The 21,247-nt window shown below is 46.7% G+C and overlaps 1 protein-coding gene across 2 annotated transcripts in view; it reads left to right on the top strand.

Annotated features, from left to right (window-relative positions):
* LOC119977547 (inosine-uridine preferring nucleoside hydrolase-like) overlaps positions 1–19,392 on the top strand; it is a 38,683-nt gene extending 19,291 nt beyond the window's left edge. For both annotated transcript variants that reach the window (XM_038818601.1, XM_038818600.1), the window contains exons 3-6: positions 1,300–1,479; positions 2,881–2,992; positions 9,958–10,094; positions 17,149–19,392. In XM_038818601.1, the coding sequence (XP_038674529.1) occupies positions 1,300–1,479; positions 2,881–2,992; positions 9,958–10,094; positions 17,149–17,496 (777 nt within the window). In that variant the 3' untranslated portion in view covers positions 17,497–19,392. The remainder of the gene's footprint in view (positions 1–1,299; positions 1,480–2,880; positions 2,993–9,957; positions 10,095–17,148) is intronic.
* The last annotated feature ends 1,855 nt before the right edge of the window (positions 19,393–21,247 follow it).

The following is a 21,247-nucleotide window of genomic DNA, read 5'->3' as shown; positions in this document are numbered from 1 at the left end:
ATGGGGTCGCGGGGTCCGCGGGAAATGACGTGAGGCTGCGGAAGGAGACTTCAATAATGGTAGTAGCCTCCACAGTAGTATCTAAGTCCTGGGCCCCCTTTTCTAGCAGTCTTTGGCGCACATAGTTAGATCTAAGGCCCGCTACGAAAACGTCCTGGACAGCAAGTTCCCTATGTTCAGCCGCGGTAACGGCTTGATAATTAAAGTCATTGGAAAGATTGTTCAGTTCCCGTACAAACTCGGCTAGCGTTTAGGCCGCTGACGGCAAGTCCTAAACACGTGGCGTGCATAAACCTTGTTAATGGGCCTAACGTACATTTTGTCCAATATCGCCAGCGCTGCGGTGTAAGAACCGGCCGGATTTAGCTGTGTGGAGATTCTGTGGCTTACCCTCGCGTGCAGTAGGCTGAGTTTTTGTTCCTCCGTTGTTCCAGGGGTGCTGGCTTCTGCCAGGTAGGCCTTAAAACATCTCAGCCAATGGGAAAAAATTTCCTTCGCCTCTGCATCCTGCGGGTTGAGTTCTAGGCATCCGGGCTTGAGGGCTGCTTCCATGATTTACTTCGACTGTTTCGTAAGTATATTAAATTGATTAGAATAGCGGTTTTAATATACTTACAACAGAGCCAGCCTGTTAGCTGTTGAACTTTTGGTGAACTGGCTGGCTGACTCTGTGGCACGGATCTTTATACAGCAGCTCCAGGGGGAGGAGTTCTGGGCGGAGCCAAGGGAGGAGCCCAGTACAAACTCTCAAGTACTCCCAGAGCTACTCCCCCTGGTGGTCAGGTAGTGCAACTGCACTTACAATATTGATACATATATATACTTAGAACAGAGTGACATTGGTAACTATAATACCGTGTGAATCTCATTCACCACACAAAGGCAGTGTGAAAGAGGGTACGGTCATTCACCTCTTCTATGCAAGTGACTTTGAATTTGGGATGAGTGATGGGTCAGCTCGATGGCCAGAAATTTTCCCCAATGGCATGTCCAGTGGCAGAGAACTTTAATAAATTCCAAAATCCATGGGCTGGATTCTCCACTGTCGGGATTCTCCATTCTGCCGGCAACGCACACACGCCCGGGGATTTCCCGACGGCGTGGGGCTGCCCACAATGGGGAATCCCTTGGCCAGCTGGCGAGATGGAGAATCCTGCAATCGGCAGGGGCGCGTCGCACCAGAATACCGATGCAGCGGGACAGAGAATCCCGCCCATATGTCTTTATACCACGGCATTACAATTATTGAATTTCATCCCTCACAAGTACTGTTAATTATTTTTATCCTTATAATTGCAGATTCCTGTGTTCCAGGGTGCAAGTAAGTCTCTCCTTGAAGGTCAGCTAAATGCCAGTCAGTACCATGGGAAGGATGGTCTGGGTGATGTTCCAGATCCTAATGCTCCAGGGCTGGAACACATACAAGCGGAACATGCAGTTACTGCCATGATCAGAATAGCCACTGAATGTGCTGGTCAGGTGAGACGTATAGGATCAGGAAACAAAATGTTCGTCGTCAGTGGAATATAGAACAGGAGTAGGCCATTCAGCCCTGAATCTGTTCCTTCATTCAATTAGACCATTACTGATCTGTATCTTACTTAACATCCTTGCTTCCATAATCCTTAACCTTGCCTGAAAAGAAAATCTCGCAGTCTCAGTTTTGAAATTTTCAGTAAACCTAATGTGAACAGTTTATTTGGAAATAAACTTTCAGATTTCCACTACGCTGCGGACATAGGAATACTTTCTGACATCACCACTTTTAGATTATGCCTTACACGTTCTGAACTTTCCTGCTGAAAAATTTAGCTTCCCCCTATTTAACCTTACAATTCCTTTCAGATGGGAAGTTTAAAATGGATGCTCATACTGATATAAGAAAACCTCCTGCCCCTGGCTGGATAGGACTGAATACTCTACATTACCAATCACATCTGGGGCGGGATTCTCCGACTCCCTGCCGGGTCGGAGAATCGCCCGGGGCCGGCGTCAATCCCGCCCTCGCCGTGTCCCGAATTCTCCGCCCCCCGAGATTCGGCGGGGGCGGGAATCGCGCCGCGCCGGTCGGCGGGCTCCCGCCCCGGTCGACGGGCCCCCTGCGGCGATTCTCCGGCCCACGATGGGCAGAAGTCCCGCTGCTGACAGGCCTCTCCCGCCGGCATGGATTAAACCACCTACCTGATCGGCGGGATTGGGGCGCGGGCGGGCGCCAGGGACCTGGCCCGCGATCGGGCCCCACCGATCGACGGGTGGGCCTGTGCCGTGGGGACACTCTTTTTCTTCCGCCTTCGCCATGGTCTTCACCATGGCGGAGGCGAAAGAGACCCCCTCCCCTGCACATGCGCCAGCATGATGTCAGCAGCTGCTGATGCTCCGGCGCATGCACGGACTTACGCTGGCCGGCGAAGTCCTTTCGGCCCCGGCTGGCGTGGCACCAAAGGCCGTCCACGCCAGCCGGCAGAGTGGGAACCATGCCAGCCGGCGGGGTGGGAACCACTCCGGTGTGGGCCTAGCCCTTCAATGTGAGGGCTTGGCCCCTAAAGGTGCGGAGACGTTAACGCCACTCCAACACGCCGGGACCCCCCGCCCCGCCGGGTAGGGGAGAATCCTGGCCCTGATCTATGCTTTTTGTGGATGTAACAATTGATAGCAGATTTTGCCAAGGGTTGCATCCAGTGAGCTGACAAGGACACCTAAAGCTTGTTTAATAAGAACGAGCATGTTTGAACATCAAACTGAAATTTGAACGACAAGTAGAAATATAAAATTCACCGTAGTGTGTAAAATGGATAAAGAATGATAATAACTTCTATTTTACAATTGTATAAGCCTACTATAACTTTAACATCTCTCAGTCACTTGTTTGTTACTCCACAGGTTTCTCTTGTGGCTATTGGTCCCCTGACCAATGTTGCATTGGCATTTAAAATGGATCCCACCTTTCCATTCAAGTTAAAACATCTGTACATCATGGGAGGAAACACGGAAAGTATGTCTGAGAACTTATTTGCAAAATTCTCTCAGCTGGATGGCCTCACACTTGTATTTGACCCAGTCCTCACCTGATATTTATTGCATGTACTTCTAATGATAAAGGGTTGGGATGTTGGGGGTGAGGGGCGGTGGTTCTAGGTTCAGTTCCTTGCTGGCTGACGGTGAGAGTAAATTGAGATCCATGTTTTATGGCACATCAGTTAGTAAAGTGTGCACTTCCCCAATGAGTCACTGGGGAAACTCTGAAAACAATATTTTTCAGATTAGAATGTAGGGACAGAATTTTTTCATGTTTTGGTGATGTGGTTTTAGAACATAGAACAGTACAGCACAGAACAGGCCCTTCAGCCCTCAATGTTGTGCCGAGCCATGATCACCCCACTCAAACCCACGTATCCACCCTATACCCATAACCCAACAACCCCCCCTTAACCTTACTTTTATTAGGACACTACGGGCAATTTAGCATGGCCAATCCACCTAACCCGCACATCTTTGGACTGTGGGAGGAAACCGGAGCACCCGGAGGAAACCCACGCACACAGGGAGAGGACGTGCAGACTCCGCACAGACAGTGACCCAGCCGGGAATCGAACCTGGGACCCTGGAGCTGTGAAGCATTTATGCTAACCACCATGCTACCCTGCTGCCTTTTTGTGCAGAAAAGGTGGCATTGGTGGGTTTCCATGCCATATTTTTAGCCACTTAGGAAAAAAACATTTTGCACAGGATTCACGTCGCCTCCGTGCCTGTCCTGCTTTCATCTGAGCACTTCCCTCAGTGGGGCATGCAATTTAAAGGCCACCTCAGCTCTCCCAGCCACATCTTCATGGTCTCAGGCAGGGAATGACTGCTGAGAAGTCAGCCCCAAGATTCACGAAGACATGTCTTAGCAGACTGCTGTATGCCATGCAGGAACATGGCACATTTTGTTCCCGCAGACTGGAAGGAGACCCTTGAACAAAGTCACTAACCCCGCATGTGAGGCGCTGGCAGCGATGGTAAGCGCCATTTCCCAGAGCCGTAATAGGATAAATGATCGCCTCCATTCTGCCAGGAAACCCTCTCATCACTCTCGACTCACACAATCACACAACTATCGCACACATATCACTTACTGCCAGCTCAAGTAAAACTGCCACTTGCTCTCCCAAACACTTCTTCACTCACTCATCACCTCCTTGCTCCAACTCAGCAATCATACATGCCAGGAATACTTACCATCTGCCCTGGCAAGTGGCCTGCCTACAATCGCTCCATCTGTTTTCATGCAGGACAAGCTGACTCATAATAAGAAGAAATTCCAGACAGGCGGAGGGCTGCCTGAGTTTAAAGTCCTCTCTTCATTTGAGGAGAGTGCCTCCAACTGGCTGAGGAGGATGACTACCACTGCTGAGCCGAGGGCGAGGTGGACACCATAAGACCAATTGATGACCTAGAACACCATCATCCATCAAGCCAAGCTAACATGAGCCCTGCCTGGTCTATTGTGATGGGCCCTGCCATCTAATAATGACATCTACCTTCTCTTGCAAGTTCATCAGGGGACAAACCCAGTGTCTCAATCAGCCAGGCACAGGAGTTCACCCTAGACACCAGAGAGGATGAATTTTCAGACTTTAAGATCGAAGAGGCATCATGGCTTTCACCTACATGGTTCACCACCTCAGAGACACACACCTTGGTGGGACTTAGTAATAAGAGAGGCTTTCGGTGTCGCAATCTGGCGAGCACATCACTCTCTCTGATCCACTGCAGACAGATGCAAGGTGTCCAGGCAACTGTCATTTGGTGAACTGCTGGAGGCCAGGACTCTGCTATGATCCAGTCAGGTGATGTGCCTCAGGTGTCCTTTCATAGGTGACTCTGCTATGATCCAGTCAGGTGTTTGTGGATGACTGCACAATGTTCAGCACCATTCGCGACTCCTCAGATAATGAAGCAATCTGCGTCCAAATACAGCAAGACCTGAACAATATCCAGGCTTGGGCTGACAAGTGGCAAGTTACATTTGTGCCGCACAAGTGCCAGGCAATGATCATCTCCTACGAGAGAGGATCTAACCACCACTCTTTGACATTCAGTGGTATTACCATCGCTGAATCCCCCACAATCAACATCCTGGGGGTTGCCATTGATCAGAAACTGAACTGGACTAGCCATATTAATACTGTGGCTACCAGGGGAGGTCAAAGGCTAGGAATGGTACCGCAAATAACTCACCTCCTGATGCCCCAAAGGCCTGTCAACCATGTACAAGGCACAAGCCAGGAGTGTAATGGAATACTCTTCACTTGCCTGGATGAGTACAGCTCCAACAATACTCAAGAAGGTCAACACCATCCAGGACAAAGCAACCCCCTTGATTGCTCCCCCTTCCATAAACATTTGAACTCTCCACTCCTGATGAACAGTAGCAGCCACGTGTACCATCTCCAAGATGCACTGCAGTAACTCACCAAGCTTCTTTAGACAACACCTTCCATACCCACGACCACTACCATCTACCGGGCAGCACGGTAGTACAGTGGGTAGCATTGTTGCTTCACAGCTCCAGGGTCCCAGGTTCGATTCCTGGCTTGGGTCACTGTCTGTGTGGAGCCTGCACGTTCTCCCAGTGTCTGCGTGGGTTTCCTCCGGGTGCTCCGGTTTCCTCCCACAGTCCCAAAAGACGTGCTGTTAGGTAATTTGAACATTCTGAATACTCCCTGTGTACCTGAACAGGAGCCGGAATGTGGCGACTAGGGGCTTTTCACAGTAAGTTCATTGCAATGTTAATGTATGCCTACTTGTGACAATAAAGATTTTTTTAAAAGGACAAGAGCAGCAGATACCTGGGAATCCCATCACCTGGAGGTTCCCTTCCAAGTCACTCACCACCCTTTCTTGAAAATATATTGCCGCTCCTTCACTGTCACTGGGGCAACATCCTGGAACTCACCACCGCCCCCCCTAACAGCACTGTGGGTAAACCTACACCTAATGGATTGCAGCAGTTCAAGAACTCACCACCACCCTTTGAAGGACCACCAGGAATCGGCAATAAATGCTGGCCAAACCAGCGACACCCACATCCCGTAAATGAATTAAAAGAAAACATATTCCTGTGGATCTGGATTCACATGTAATGCAGATCAGGTAAGGATGGCAGATTTCCTTCCCCAAAGGGAATTAATGAACTGGATGGGCTTTTGTGACAATCAACAATGGTTTAATGGTAATCATTAGACTTTAATTCCAGATTTTTATTGAGTTCAAATTTCACTATTTCCATGGTGGGATTCAAACCCGGGTTTCCAGAGCATTGTCCTGGGTCTCTGGATTACCAGACCAGCGACAATATTACTGTGCCATTGCCTCCCCATGGGAGGGCCTGTTTGCCCTTGCCCTCTGTCGGGGAGGGTGTATGTGCTCGCCTCTCAGAGAATGGTGCTGGGATACCATGGCACTGGCAGAATGGGGAGGTCAGCGAGCACAGGGTTAACTGATGATCTGTAATCAGTGACGCTCACACATTAGTGGTGAGTTAGTGGGCATAATTAGCTTAGCTGTCAGACTGAAGGAATGTTAAATGCTAGTGGCTCAATGATACAATATGCTAAATTGATATGCTAAGGTTTTTTCATTGCTGTCATGCTTCTCTATTAGAGTTCACATATTCTCTTGTGAACTCACAGGCATGTTGTTAGATCCTTCATACCGCATTAACTGAACATCCACTCATCCCACTAGCTTAGGCTTCCCTTCCCAGAGTCATGGCCATCAAGAAGGTAAAGGCCCAGCACCTGAAAATTGCAGCCTCAGGATGGGTCAGTTTTAAAGTTGTCTTTCTTTCCCTTTTGACTATGGGTCCGTCCCCACTTCAGGGGCCAACTATGGCGGCATGGTAGCACAGTGGTAAGCACGGTTGCTTCACAGCACTGGGTCCCAGGTTCGATTCTGGACTTGAGACATTGTCTGTGCGGAGTCTGCATGTTCTCCCCGTGTCTGCGTGGGTTTCCTCCGGGTGCTCCGGTTTCCTCCCACAAGTCCCGAAAGACGTGCTGTTAGGTAATTTGGACATATTAGTTAATTCTCCCTCTGTGTACCCGAACTGGTGCCGATATGTGGTGGTTAGGGGTTTTTCTCAGTAACTTAATTGCGGTGTTGATGCAAGATGATACTTTGGAATGCGAGTCTTTGCAGGTAATTAAGTCTTTACAGGTCCTGGTGATGCAACTGGAGAGAGGGAGAATCACAGGTTAAAGAGGTGTGAATTGTCTCAAGCCAGGACGGTTGGTTGGAGCGATGCAATTCTACAACTCATCCACTTCATCCTGGATCACACGTCTTCACCTTCGACAACAAGTTCTTCATCCAGATACCGGAACAGCCATGGGCCCAAATTTGCACCTCAATACGCCAACATCTTCATGCACAAGTTCGAACAAGACCTCCTCATCGCACAAGACCTTCAACCGACGTTATACACCAGATACATCAATTACACTTTTCTCCTTTCGTCCCATGGCAAAGAACCACTGAAACGACTACACAATTACATCAATAAGTTCCATCCCACCATCAGACTTACCATGGACTACTCTCCAGAATCGGTTGCATTCTTGGTCACACTCATCTCCATCAAGGACGGTCACTTCATCACTTTGCTTTACTGCAAGCCCACGGATAACCTCACAATGCTCCACTTCTCCAGCTTTCACCCTAAACACATTAAAGCAGCCATCCCCTATGACAAGCGCTCCGTATACACAGGATCTTCTCAGACGAAGAGGAGCGTAACAGACATCTACTCAGACGCCGAAAGACGCCTTCGTACGAACGGGATATGGCGCTCAACTTATCGATCGACAGTTCCAACGCGCCACAGCAAAAAAACGCACCGACCACCTCAGAAGACAAAACTGGGACATAACCGACAGAGTACCCCTCGTCGTCCAGAACTTCCCCAGAGCGGAGAAACTACGACATCTTCTTCCCAGCCTTCAACACGATGAAGACGAACATCTTTCCAAGGCCATCCCCACACCCTCACTACTTGCCTTCAAACAACCGCGCAACCTCAAACAGACCATTGTTTGCAGCAAACTACCTATCCTTCAGGAGAACAGCGACCACGACACTACACAGCCCTGCCACGGCAACCTGGATTTTGTTTATTGTCACGTGTACCAAGGTACAGAGAAAATTATTTTTCTGCGAGCAGCTCAACAGATCATTAAGTACATGAAAAGAAAAGGAAATAAAAGAAAGTATTTAATAGGGCAACACAAGGTACCTCTGCAAGACGTGCCAGATCATCAACATGGGTACCACCATTAGACATGAGAACATCACCCACCAGGTACATGGTACATACTCGTGCTACTCGACCAATGTTATCTACCTCATATGCTGCAGGAGGCGTGGTACATTCACTGTGATGTAGCCAGATAGGATGCTTTCTATGCTGTCAGACCTTCTGTGATTATCCAGTATTTTGTGTTTTAATGATAATAGTATTCATTTGCATCTTGAACAACGGGCGGGATTCTCCGGTCACCGACGCCGGAATCGCGTTTGGCGAACGGCTGGAGAATCAAAGTTTACGACCAAATCGGGGGCGACGTTGCTTTGCGATGCTCTGCCTCCTCCAAAACAATGTATCAACGGCCTCAGGACGTTGCCCGAGGCCCGCACCCCCGATGCTCCGCCCCCAACTGGCCGAGTTCCCGAAGCCGTGGTCTCATCCATTGGGAACTCGGCGTGGTGGCTGCGCACTCAGCCTAGCGCCACCGCTGTCAGGGGGAATAGCCAATCCGCGGGCAGGAACGACTTTTCCTGCGACTGGGGGCACTGTTGCGGGGTGGTCCGGGGCACGTGAGCCGGCCAAAGGGGGCACTATTTCGCAGGCCAGGTCCGCAAGTGTCTGGCGCCATGTTGCGACCACGGACCTGGCAATTCTCTGGGCCATATTGGCGGCAGCTAGAGCCGGGTGCTCTACGCTGCCTTGATGCTAGCTCCCAGCCAAACGGAGGATTGGTGGCCAATTTACGCCATTTTTGCTGCCGTAAACAGCCACCATTCCCACGCTGGCGTGGGGGACATAGCCTCAAAATCGGAGAATCCAGCCCAAGATGTTCATTCTTTTCCATGTGTATTTCATTCTCCCAAGGCAGCCTTGAGAAGTGGCTTGATACAAATTGATGGAGTTTGCACGTTCTCCCCATGTCTGCGTGGGTTTCCTCCGGGTGCTCCGGTTTCCTCCCACAGTCCAAAGATGTGCAGGTTAGGTGGGGCTACTAGTTAACGTGGATGGGGTGGAGGTGTGGGTTCAAGTACGGTGCTCTTTCCAAGAGCTGGCGCAGACTTGACGGGCAAAATGTCCTCCTTCTGCACTGTAAATTCTATGATTCACTGCTTTATTTCAGACATTTGTTTCAATTAATACAACTTGTATTCATATCAGGACACAAAGAAATTAATATATTTCACTTCTTGCATCAGTGGGTTGTCTTACCTGACTGAAGCAGAATGACTCCTCTGAATGTTGCCCTTTAGTCTAGGGCAGACCTCCTTATTGCAGCAGCAATTAATGTGAGTGAGTACTAGAATGGTAACTTTGGTGGGTTTAGAAGTCTCATTTCAGTTCTAATCTATGTGGCTCGGCCACACTGTCCTGTGAAATTAGACCCTTGAAAGCTAAATTGAGCTCACCAGTAGTGTTTGTTTCAACAAGTATTATCCAGGGAAAGATTTTCAGAATTTCTGAAATGTGACAAAGTGTGACAAAGTGTATCATTATGTAATTGATTGCTTAAAGTATACACATTTTATAATATTGGGTAGCTGATAACTCCCTATATATTTTCCTAGAAAAACTAAGCACTTATTTTCACCAGACTGCTAACTGTATCTGGGTTAGGCAGCTTTTACAGTTGTGGTGGATTGAATTTAATTTGAAGGTTTTGTCTTTTTCAGGCAGGGGGAATGTGACAATGTGCTCTGAGTTTAACTTTGCGGCTGATCCTGAAGCAGCTTATATTGTCCTGAATCATTTTGCGTGTCCCACCTATATCGCCTCTTGGGAATATTGTCTTCATCATGCTCTGCCTTGGGTAAGCTGTAGAAAATACATTTTAAGCACAAAGTCAAGATCAGCGAATGCACTTTTAATTTAGAACATCAAAGAAATTGCTCCAGGGCATGAGATGGATGTCAGGTGAAAGAGTCAAAGTGTGGTCTCTGTTGAAGTTTAAAATAAACTGGTTTCCCCGATGATCTTTCTACATAAAAGAAAAGCAAAGTAAAGCTGCCACAAGGCAATGACAGCAAGCAACTTACTGCTGGGATCTTCGAGGTGAATTGCAATGTTTCATTGTGCTGTTAGGTTGTATGGAAGAATTCAAGCAAATAGTAACACTTACATCAAGAAGAGAATCAACAAGATGTTTAAATAAACCACAACCGTTTATTATTAAATTATGAGAGTTTTCGCACAAATCAGGAGTTGGTACCTTTACCAAGCAAACCATCAAAGGATCAGAATAGGGAGGATTAGTGCCTTTTGTCCAATGAACCTGCAGAGAGACACTGCACTTTTCAACAACGAACAAACTTTAATTTGTGGCCCTTGTTTTTTGAAGTGCTTTAACGGTTGATCCTGAGAAGTTAATTAAATAAGGCTGAGTGATCACGCGAGAATGTCATTACGCGGATACATAAGAGATCACGTGGCAGGAGCATAGGAGTTATCCCGAGGATGTTCGGCAGAGCACAAGTAATGGATGTAGCTGTCAAGCTTAGGAATAAACTAACTTTGTTGGAAGTCCTTGATGTCAATAATTTGAGGATCCCATAACATTCTACATGGTGTCAGGAGTTTGCAGTATGGCACAAGGACTTTGCCACATCGAACCATTCATTTTTGATAAAAATATCACGGATAGGAAATATTCCAGTATTTATTTTAGTGCTGCACTCTCTGGCAAGTCAATAAAAGTACAGTCTTTTACCCTGTTAAACCTCATATGGCCCGAGGCCGTCGAAAAATCCAGAAGGATGTGGAGGCTTTGGAGGGAGTACAGAAAATGTTTACCAGGGTGTTGCCTGGTATGAAGGGTATCAGCTATGAGGAGATTGAATAAACTGGGATTGTTCTCCCTACAGAGACGGAAGCTGAGGGGCGATCTGATAGAAACTAATAAAATTATGAGGGGTATAGACAGGGTGAACAGTTGGAGGCTTTTTTCCGTGGCAGAAATGACCATTGCAAGGGGCACAAGTTCAAGTTGAGGGGGGATAGGTTCAGTGAAGATGTGCGGGGGGAAGATTTTTTACACAGAGGGTGGTGGTGACCTGGAATGCAGTGCCAAGTGAGGTGGGTTGAAGTGCGTTAGCGACCGTTGAGAATTATCTTGATAGGCGCATGAACAGACGGGGTATAGAAGGATACAGACGGTTGGTCTAGATAGGACACGTGATCGGCGCAGGCTTGGAGGGCCCAAGGGCCTGTTCCTGAACTGCACTGTTCTTTGTTCTTTATTTACATATAGTCACATTGAGGCATGGATTAGCCTGGCGCATAGCCCATTGCATCTCCTCCCCCCCCCCCCCCCCCCCCCCCCCCCCCCCCCACTTTTCTGAGGAAGCAAATACAGTAGCGATGTTTAAGAGGCATCTTGACGAATGCATGAATAGGATGGGAATAGAGGGATCCAGAAGTGCAGAAGGTTTTAGTTTAGGTGAGCTTGGAGGGGGGCTTGGAGGACCGAAGGGCTTGTTCCTGTGTTGTACTGTTCTTTGTTCTTAAGACATTAAAGAAGTTGTACATAGGTTTCTGAGCTATCTTTCCTTTTTCTTGCAACATGAATAATTTAAAATCCCAAGCTTGATGTTACCAAGCCAAGACTTCCTGATCTTTTACTTAATCTTTTTATATTCTTTTCACTTTCAACCTTTATTCTAGTTCCTCAATAATCGGTAAGTGGAAGTGAAATGAAATGAAATGAGAATCGCTTATTGTCGCAAGTAGGCTTCAAATGAAGTTACTGTGAAAAGCCCCTAGTTGAAGTGAAAGTGTTTTTAAACTTACAGGAACATCATGAAATACCGACTTAATTAGATCAAATCTAATTATGTATTCTTAATTGTTTATTAGATATTCCGCATTCTTCCTGAGAAAAATCACAGCAATTATAAAAGGTCATCAATATTTCCATATTGTGAGCAGTGCTTTGCTCTTCCTGATACTAAATCTTTTTAAAAAATCTTTTAATTATAGTTTACATTTTTACACCGTACATATATATATATAGATGATATGGTAACAGTTTACATGTTGTTCCTTTTCGACACTCTCCTCCACACCTCCCCCCCCCCAACTTTGTCACCCCATCCTCCTTCCCCCTTCTGCTGTTTCCAAGTCTTATCTCAGGCCCTTTTGCGGTGAATGTATTTCACCTAATGCATGAGCTGTCTGTACTGTCTGTGTAATGATGTGACCCATGACCTGGAAGTGATGATACGGGCTACTTCCAGGTACTGTACAGGAACGATGGTGGGCTCCGCCTCTGGCTCCGCCCTCACCGGGGCGATATATAGTCCGGCCACCTGTGGGTGGCACTCATTTGCCAACTCTGGCAGGCGAGTTCATGGATAATAAAGCCTAATGTTCACGCGTTCTCACGGTCTCACAGTGAATTGACGGTATAACACCTTTCTTTCACTGTAGGTGGGTTTTTTTTGTCTTTTTCTTATGGCTTTATGTTGGGCCCTCTGATCCCTGTGTCTGTCTCTCTCTGGTCTCTCCCTTGGTGTTTCCTCTAGTCTCTCTCTCCCCCCTCCCCCTCACCCCCACTCTCGCTCCTGTCTGCTTTCTGTGGTCCCCATGCATCATCCACCTGCCCTTCCCCCCTGTTCTATCAGTTGTTGGCTTTGAACAGGTCTTGGAACAGGTTGGTGAATGGCCCCCACGCTTGGTGGAAGCCATCTTCGGATCCTCAGATGGTCACTTGATCTACTCCAGGCAGAGAAATTCTGATAGGCCTGCCAGCCAGTCTGCAGCTGTGGGTGGTGCTGCTGATCGCCAGCCGAGCAGGATTCTTCGGCGAGCGATTAGGGAAGCAAAGACAAGTGCTGTCAGCCGTCTTCCCCATATGAAGTTCTGGCTGGTCCAATACCCTGAAGACTTTCACTCTCGAGCAAGGCCCTCACCCCCACAATCTTGGACATTGCCTCAAAGAAGGCTGTCCAGAACCCAACAAGTCTGGGACATGCCCAAAACATGTGGGCGTGGTTGGCCGGGCCTCCCTGGCACTGTTTACATTTGTCCTCCACCTCCTGGAAGAATTTGTTCATTCGGGTTCTTGTCAGGTGTGCTCTGTGCACCACTTTTACCTGCCTGGGGCTTAGCCTTGTGCAGGAGGTGGAGTTGTCCCTGTTCAGTGCTTCCCCACCCTGCGTCCGTCCCTATCTCGTCCTCCCATTTTTCCCTTGTTTTGTCCAGTGGGGAGGGTGTCCTTTCCAAAAGACGTCCCTATATGTACCACCAGGTCACCTTTCCCAGACTGTCCGTGTCCAGTAACTCCTCCCACATTGTGTCTCTCGCGATCCTTGTGTACCTTGCCGTCTCCTTGCAGAGAAAATGTTTGATTTGCAGATGTCTGAATTCCTGTCCATTCGGTAGTTGCAGTTTCTCTGTCAGCTCTTCTAGAGTTGCCAGTCTGTTCCCTGTGTAAAAGTCCAGAGAAAGCAGGAGTGCTTCCCATCTCTGTAGGTCCTTTTTAACTTTCTGCCAGGCTGGTCAGATTTCACTTGTGGATCCGTGTCCAGTCGTGGGCTATCAAGATTCCCAGGTAGTGGAATTTGTTTTAGGTTATTTTAAATGGTAGACCCTCCAGCTCTGCCCTCTCCCCCCCCCCCCCCCCCCCCCCTTGGGTTCACCGGGAAAACGTCACTTTTGCCCAGTTTGAGTTTGTTGCCTGGGAAGGCTCCAAACTCTCCCAGAAGCTTTGTGATTTTGTTCACACCGGTTTGCGGGTCCGAGATGTAGAGGAGCAGAACATTTGCATATTCTGTGCTCTCTGCCTCCTCTTTGGATTCCCCTCCATCCTCTCGCATCTCACAACGGCTAAATTGCCAAAGCGAACAGGAGCGGGGACAGCGGGCGTCCCTGCCTGGTGCCTTGGTGCAACTGGAAGTATTCAGAGCTGGTGGTGTTGGTCTGAGCACTCGCCTTGACGGTGCTGTATAGGAGTTTCACCCATGAGGTGAACACACCTTATTCCCTCAAGTACCTCAATGAGGTACTTCCACACAACTCTGCCAAAGACCTTTTCTGCTTCCTGGGAGACGATCACCTCTGGTGCTCTCTCCCCGGGTGGGGTCAGTATCACATTCATCAGGCACCATGGCAGCGCAGTGGTTAGCACTGCTGCATCACGCGCCGAGGTCCCAGCTTCGTTCCCAGCTCTGGGTCACTGTCCGTGTGGAGTTTGGACATGCTCGCCGTATTGACGTGGGTTTTGCTCCCACAACCCAAAGATGTGTAGGGTGAGTGGATTAGCCACACTAAATTGCCCCTTAATTGGAAAAATGAATTGGGTGCTCTAAATTTATTTTTTAAAGTACCATATTCAGCAGCCGTCCAATGTTCGCAGTTAGCTATCTACCCTTAACAAAGCTTATCTGGTCCTCTGCGACCACCTCTAGTGTGCAGTTCTCCAGTCTCTTGGCCACGACTTTTGCGAGTATTTTCCCGTCCGTATTGAGCAGCGAAATGGGTCTGTATGACCTGCATTCTGTTGGGCTTTACCTTTTTTGGGTTTCAGCGATATGGTGCCAGGGTGCCCTCGCTTGCGACTGAGAACATCTCCTGCAGGTGCGGGGCGAGAGGCGGTGCAAATATTTTGTAGATGTCCACCGGGAACTCATTGGGTCCCAGAGCCTTCCCCGACTGCATGGAGTTGATGCTCTCTATGACCGGAGAATCGCGGGGGCGGCGTTGCGCTGGTTTTCAGTATCAACACCCATTCTCTGCCCCCGCGCTGATCACGATTTCGGCGCGGAGGCTCGGAGAATTCCGCCAAATCTCTTACAGAATTCCTCAAATACCTATTCACCCCCACCTGGTCCAAGTCCACCCTTCCCCTCAAATTCTCACCTTTCCGATCACCTCACCGCCTCCTGCTCCTAAGTTGATGGGCCAGCATCATATTCGCCTTCTCTCCATTTTCGTACACTGCCTCCCTGGCCCTCCATAACTGCCCCACTGCCTTCCCTGTGGACATCAACCCAAAATCCATCTGGAGCTTCAGCCACTCCTTCAACAGCCCTGCATCCGGTGCCTATGAGTACCTCCTATCCACCTGCACAATCTCCTCCACCAGTCTAGCCATCTCTGCCCGCTCTGTCCTATCCCTATGCGCCCTGATCGCTATAAACTCCCCCCTGACCACTGCCTTAAGCGTCTCCCATAACGTGGCGGCCGAAACCTCACCTCATTCAGCTCCACATACCCCCGAATGGCGGCCTTCACCTGCTTGCAAACCTCCTCATCTGCTTGCAACCCCACGTCTAATCTCCATTACAAGTGCTGATCCCCATATGGTCAGAGACCACATCGCCGAATGCCCCAAGTCGGCCACCCCCGCCAGCAAAGTCTTATCCACCACAAAATAACCAATCACTGTGCACATGGGAGAAGCACAAAAATTCTTTCATCCTCAGCCTCCATCGGTCTACCCCCGCCCCATACGCTCCATGAACCCTTCCAACTCCTTCGCCACTGCTGCCACCCTCTAGGACCGTGGACTCGACCGGTTCAATTTCGGCTCGATAACCATTTTAAACTCGCCACTCCATAATCAACTGGTGCAAGTCCAGGTCTGGGATCTTCCCCAACACCTGCCTCATGAATTCGACGTCATCGCAATTTGGGGCACAAACGTTCACCAGGACCACTGACATCCCGTCCAATTACATGCTCACCATCACAAAATGTCCCTCACCCTGTGTCTGCTTCTATATTCCCCGCCTCAAACGCTCTCCACTTATTTATCAGCACCGCCACCCCCTTGTCTTCATATCCAACCCTGAATGGAAAAACTTGCCCTACCCACCCTTTCCTTAGCCTAGTCTGATCCCCGATCTTCAAATGTGTTTCCTGTAAAAATGCCACATCTGCCTTCACGCTCCTTGGGTGCACAGATACCCGCTTGACCGGCCCATTCAGCCCTCTCATGTTCCATGTGGCCACCCCCCCACCCCCGCCGATCTGCTGTAATCCTTCCTGGGCCAGCCCCCGGTCCGCCTCCCTCCAGACCCGCCTTCGGATGACCACCGTCACCAACTCCCTCCTTATTACACATCAACAGCCACACCCCCATCAGCAGTTCTCCCCAAAACGAAACAACAATTCCATCTGCCTCTAACACTCTGACCACCTGCTCACCCCCCGCTGCGCTCCTGTGAACCCAGCTAGCCTGGCAGCCCCGCCCATGGCACCTACCATCCACTGATAACCCTTCCCCACCGCTCGCGCTCTTCCATAGTGCAAACAATAACAGTAAGGAGGAAACAAAAAGTGCACTCATCCTCCAGCATGCCACCAAAGAACCCCATAGAAAAGTTCCTGTACAGTTCAGCAAAACCTACTTTTATATTCCATTCCTCTTCCAATAAATGGCAACATTCCATTTTCATTGCTGATCATTTACTGTACCTTTGTACTAACTTTGTGTGATTCATGAGACACATTTGGTCCATTGTGCCTTCACCTGCTCTATCCAATTAATCCCATTCCTTTGTTCATTTTGCCACAGCCCTGTAATATTATTCTCATCAAGTATTTATCCAGTCATTACACTTGCAGCTTAAACCATTCCACAAACGTAGGGGAAAAGTTATTCATGAAATAGTAATTAAAATGAGGCTATAAATGACAGAAATGAATCCAAAAATTTCCAGTATAATATTGTCGATCTGTATTTGCAGATCATTAGTCTATTTTGCTTTAAATGTAAAGCCTGTATATTTCGACAGTCACTCTTAAAATTAGAGGTTCCATGTGTTACAAATAATTTAAAGCTTTGATGGCTTATTCTTTTGGTTTTGATAATGATGACTTAGAAGTTGTGTAAAATTGAAGTTCTTTTGTTGTGTCCATTACAGGTATTTTTTAAAGAATGGGTAAATCAAGCCACTGGGAAAGCTTGCTTCATGAAGAAGATAACTGCACATAGTGAAAAATTTTCCAAAGCCAAGCAAGACAAGAAAGAGATGTACTTTGGACCCGGTTTTGTGTCTTGTGATTCTTTTGCAATGGCGGCTGCTATTGATGAGAGTGTTGTCACTGAATATATACGACATGGAGTGAGCGTGGAGTTGCAAGGATCACTGACCAGAGGGATGATGATCGTGGATACACTTAACCTGCTGCAAAAAGAAAATCAAGCTTTTATTATGAAAGAATGTGATCTTGTGAAGATTAAGAAGCTCATGATGTCTGCTCTGAAATAACAGATTTTATTAGCTGAACACCAGCTTTTGAACATTTTGTGTGTCATGATGGTTTGCTTTTGGTAACAAGTTAATTTTCCTGTTTCTTATAGATTTATTAGAATGTTTACTTAATTTCTTCATATTTTTACTCCTCCCCTTCTCATTTTCACCTGAAGGTATAGGGTGGGACTCAGTGTCCTCGTGTCTCTCATCCAAGCTATTAATTTTCATCTTTGAGTGCGGATATTGAATATTAGTAGACTATTGCTTATGTATTCACAGCCAAATCTGATCCTAACCTAGTTGAATCTCTACATGTACATTCTAGCCAGGACCACTGGATAGTCACAAGGAGTGTTCCAGGCCAATGTGGTCTGCCTGCAGGTTAACTGAAAACCCAGTCACCATGAGAGCAAAGCCTTTATAGACACCTTAATTATGTCCCAGCCAGAAATCAGGAAGGAAGACAGCCTAAACGCGTCAACCTGGCTACACCATAAAATTATTATTTTACTTTCAAAATTAACCACAGCTTTACCCTAACTGGACATGACTCTAACCAGAGGTATTTCTAACCTTCAGAAACCAGCAGAGACCTTAATATCTTCGAAGAGGGGCTAATGCCCCATGTGGCAGCTGACAATCAAATTCCAAATGAATACACCCTTTACATTTCTAGGGCAGAGCTCTGGTCAATGGTGAAAACAGACAAATTCTCTGGCCATGTTGCACCTGGCATCGATTCTGCTATGTTGGGAGGATAGCGGGTGAGCCCTAAAACAGGAATCGCACTGGGCACCAAACAGTTTGACATTCTCCCGGCCTACACAAGCTGATGTGATCAGGATCTCGCCCAGAAAGGGCATTCATTTTAATCTCATTAGCGGATAAAGGCAAATGCAATGGCAGCCCAGTCCCCCCCCCCCCCAAAAGTGGGACGTCACATGGGCGTTGTGGTAATATGCATGTGCATAGTTTTGTTTATAGTTAGCAATGCGACCTGTGACATGCGATACTGGGCATTTGGTAGTAAGAGCGTTGCAATACCGACTCTCCATCTGGCTGAAAGATACAGTGCAAGTTCTGACAGTCCAGGTGCTTTGAATGTTTCAGAAATGGAATTAAACTACACCCACTTAAAAGAGCAGCTTCTAGTTACTAGATTAGAGACCTTTTTTTTTTTTGCATTTCCTTTTCTTTATTATTTCATAGAATGTGAGTATTACTGTCAAGATCAACATTTATTGTCCATCCCTAATTGCCCTGAACTAATGGCAATTTCAGAGGGCAGTTAAGACATTGCTGTGGATCTGGAGTCACATATGGGCTAGACAGGTGAGGAAGGTAGTTTCCTTCCCTAAAGGACATTAGTGAATCAGATGGATTGTTAACAACAATCAATCATAGTTGTCATGGTCAACATTATTTAGACTAACTTTATGTTCCAAATTTATCAATTGAATTCAAATTCCACCAGTTCCTATGGTGGGATTTAAACCCACGTACCCAGAACATTAACCTGGGCCTCTTGATTACTAGCCCAGCAACATTACCACTACACTACTGTCTCTTACATTTATCAAAAACTTGAAAATCTACTTAGGAGCTTGTATTTCTGCACCTGCATTTTGTCTCTTGCACTTGTTACGATAAATTACTTTTAAAAAAATATTTCCATTGCCATTTTTCAATTTTACAGAGTGAAACTTTTGAGTCCGATATTTACAATTCATACAGTTTCCTATTTACATACATCTTCCTTGGTATATCTTTTTCCCCTCCTTGGTATCCTCTTCTTCCGCCCTGGGTGTTCTATTGCTGAGTTCCTGTTTTTTTAAATCTGTTAATCCTTTCCTGATATGTATGCCCATTAATTTCTAGTGTCATAACCTTGTAAATCTTTTCAGCACCTTCTCCATGGCTCCCGTGTATCCTTTTCAATACATGCTGACCAGCACTACACACAGTACTCTAAATGTGGCCTAACCAAGGCAAAATTTCCATACTTCTCAATTCTATTTCTCTTGAACTAAAAACTAGTGCTTGTTTTGCTTTCTTATGGCCTTGCTGACCTGTGGTACAGCTTTTAATGATTGATGTATTTGTACTCCGAGATCCCTTTGTTCCTCTATTCCACATGAACTTGCAAATTCTAGTAATAAGTGACCTCCCAATTGCTATGGACCAGGGTTCAGAAAACTCCAAAGTATATAATGGAGTTCACCTGTTTATTGATTTTGGTTACGATGAGCACAAGGGCCTGCCAGGGTCTGCCTTTCAGCTGTTATTCAACAGAGGCCTTAAGCACTTTTAATCAAAAACAAAGTTTATTCTACGAATTTAGATAACATTTTTATAAACACACACAGTATTTTTTATCAACAACCAACATAAATACCCCACACAACTACAGTATTATTATGTATAACCCTTAATAAATTTCCCCTTTAGCTGTTCCAATTTAACAACACGATCCCATAAACCAGAAAACCCTTTTCAAAGGGCTGGCCCAGCACACAGCACTCAAGACCTGGTATGGACGCTCCTGTTTCCTTTCCAAAACAGCAGGTTTGAATTTCTTCCAGAAAACAGTTGTTCTTTTCAAGTTATCGAGCAGTCTGGAAACAGCTTTTAAAATGCAGATAGAGAAAAAAACCTTACTTCGACCTGTGCAGAACAAAACCAGGTCAAACTCAAAGCAAAAGTAAAATCAACTCCCAGAGCCACAGCCCAGTTCCACCCCCCAATGACATCACTGAAGCCATGTGACAAGACAAAAACATTTCTTAAAGGGACACTCCCATGACACAATGCTTCCCATCAAAATATACTGCCTCATATTAATCTGAGTTGAACTTTATTTGCCATTTATTTGCAGGCTTATTAATGTCTTCCTGTAATTTATCACAGTGCTTAATATTAACTATTATCCCCCCTCATCCCCTGCCCCAATTTGACGTCATCCATGAATTTAGAAATTACCTGAGAAAGTTACTAGCACCATGAATTGAAACAGCACCATAATAAGAACTGGGGATATCATTGCATTCATCAAGCAGGAGTTGTCAGGTTCTATTTGAATAGCAACGTCTACCAGCTGACATGTTCAATCTGGTCCAAAGTTCCACAAACATTCCCAATTGCAGCAGTGATGGTTAACGTCCACAGTAATTGCTTGATTCAAATGCTGAATTATACACACACAATTAACCCCATATTCACAAATATAGATTCATTTAACCACCAAATTTGAACAATACAAGAATAAGTCATTCTATGGAGGATGTTAAAGTAACATTGACCTAATGGATGTTATCACACATTTTTGTTGCCAAACTTCTGACAAAACCATTTCCAATTAGGACTGAGTAGCTTGTTACATAGAACACAATTGAGCTCTTGATGGCTTTTAAAACATTGTCACTCTGGTAACCGAATTTAACAACTGGAAATGCAACTTGCTGGGTGGCGTGTCGTGTTTACAAACCACAAACAAACAGCCACAAAACTGACAATATTCTTAAACCCATTCAGGCCCAAATGGTTCCAGGGTTGTGCAGGCCAGGTTCAGTGGCTAATTCTGGTTGAATAAAAATCAAACAATTGGCCTTGCCTAATTCATTGATATTCAATTGTCCATTTTGGCAAAGGTTGGTCTATGTTGCCTTGTTTAACCCCGAAATGCCTTAATGCCATCAATTATAAGTTGCCATTCTAGCTGAAATTTCCAGCCCACACTTATCATTGGGCAGAATCTTACGCTTTCTGT

The sequence above is a fragment of the Scyliorhinus canicula genome, chromosome 14 (genome assembly GCF_902713615.1).
Source record: "Scyliorhinus canicula chromosome 14, sScyCan1.1, whole genome shotgun sequence".
In the NCBI taxonomy this organism is placed as follows: Eukaryota; Metazoa; Chordata; class Chondrichthyes; order Carcharhiniformes; family Scyliorhinidae; genus Scyliorhinus; species Scyliorhinus canicula.
This window is presented reverse-complemented; position numbering and strand designations above follow the sequence as displayed.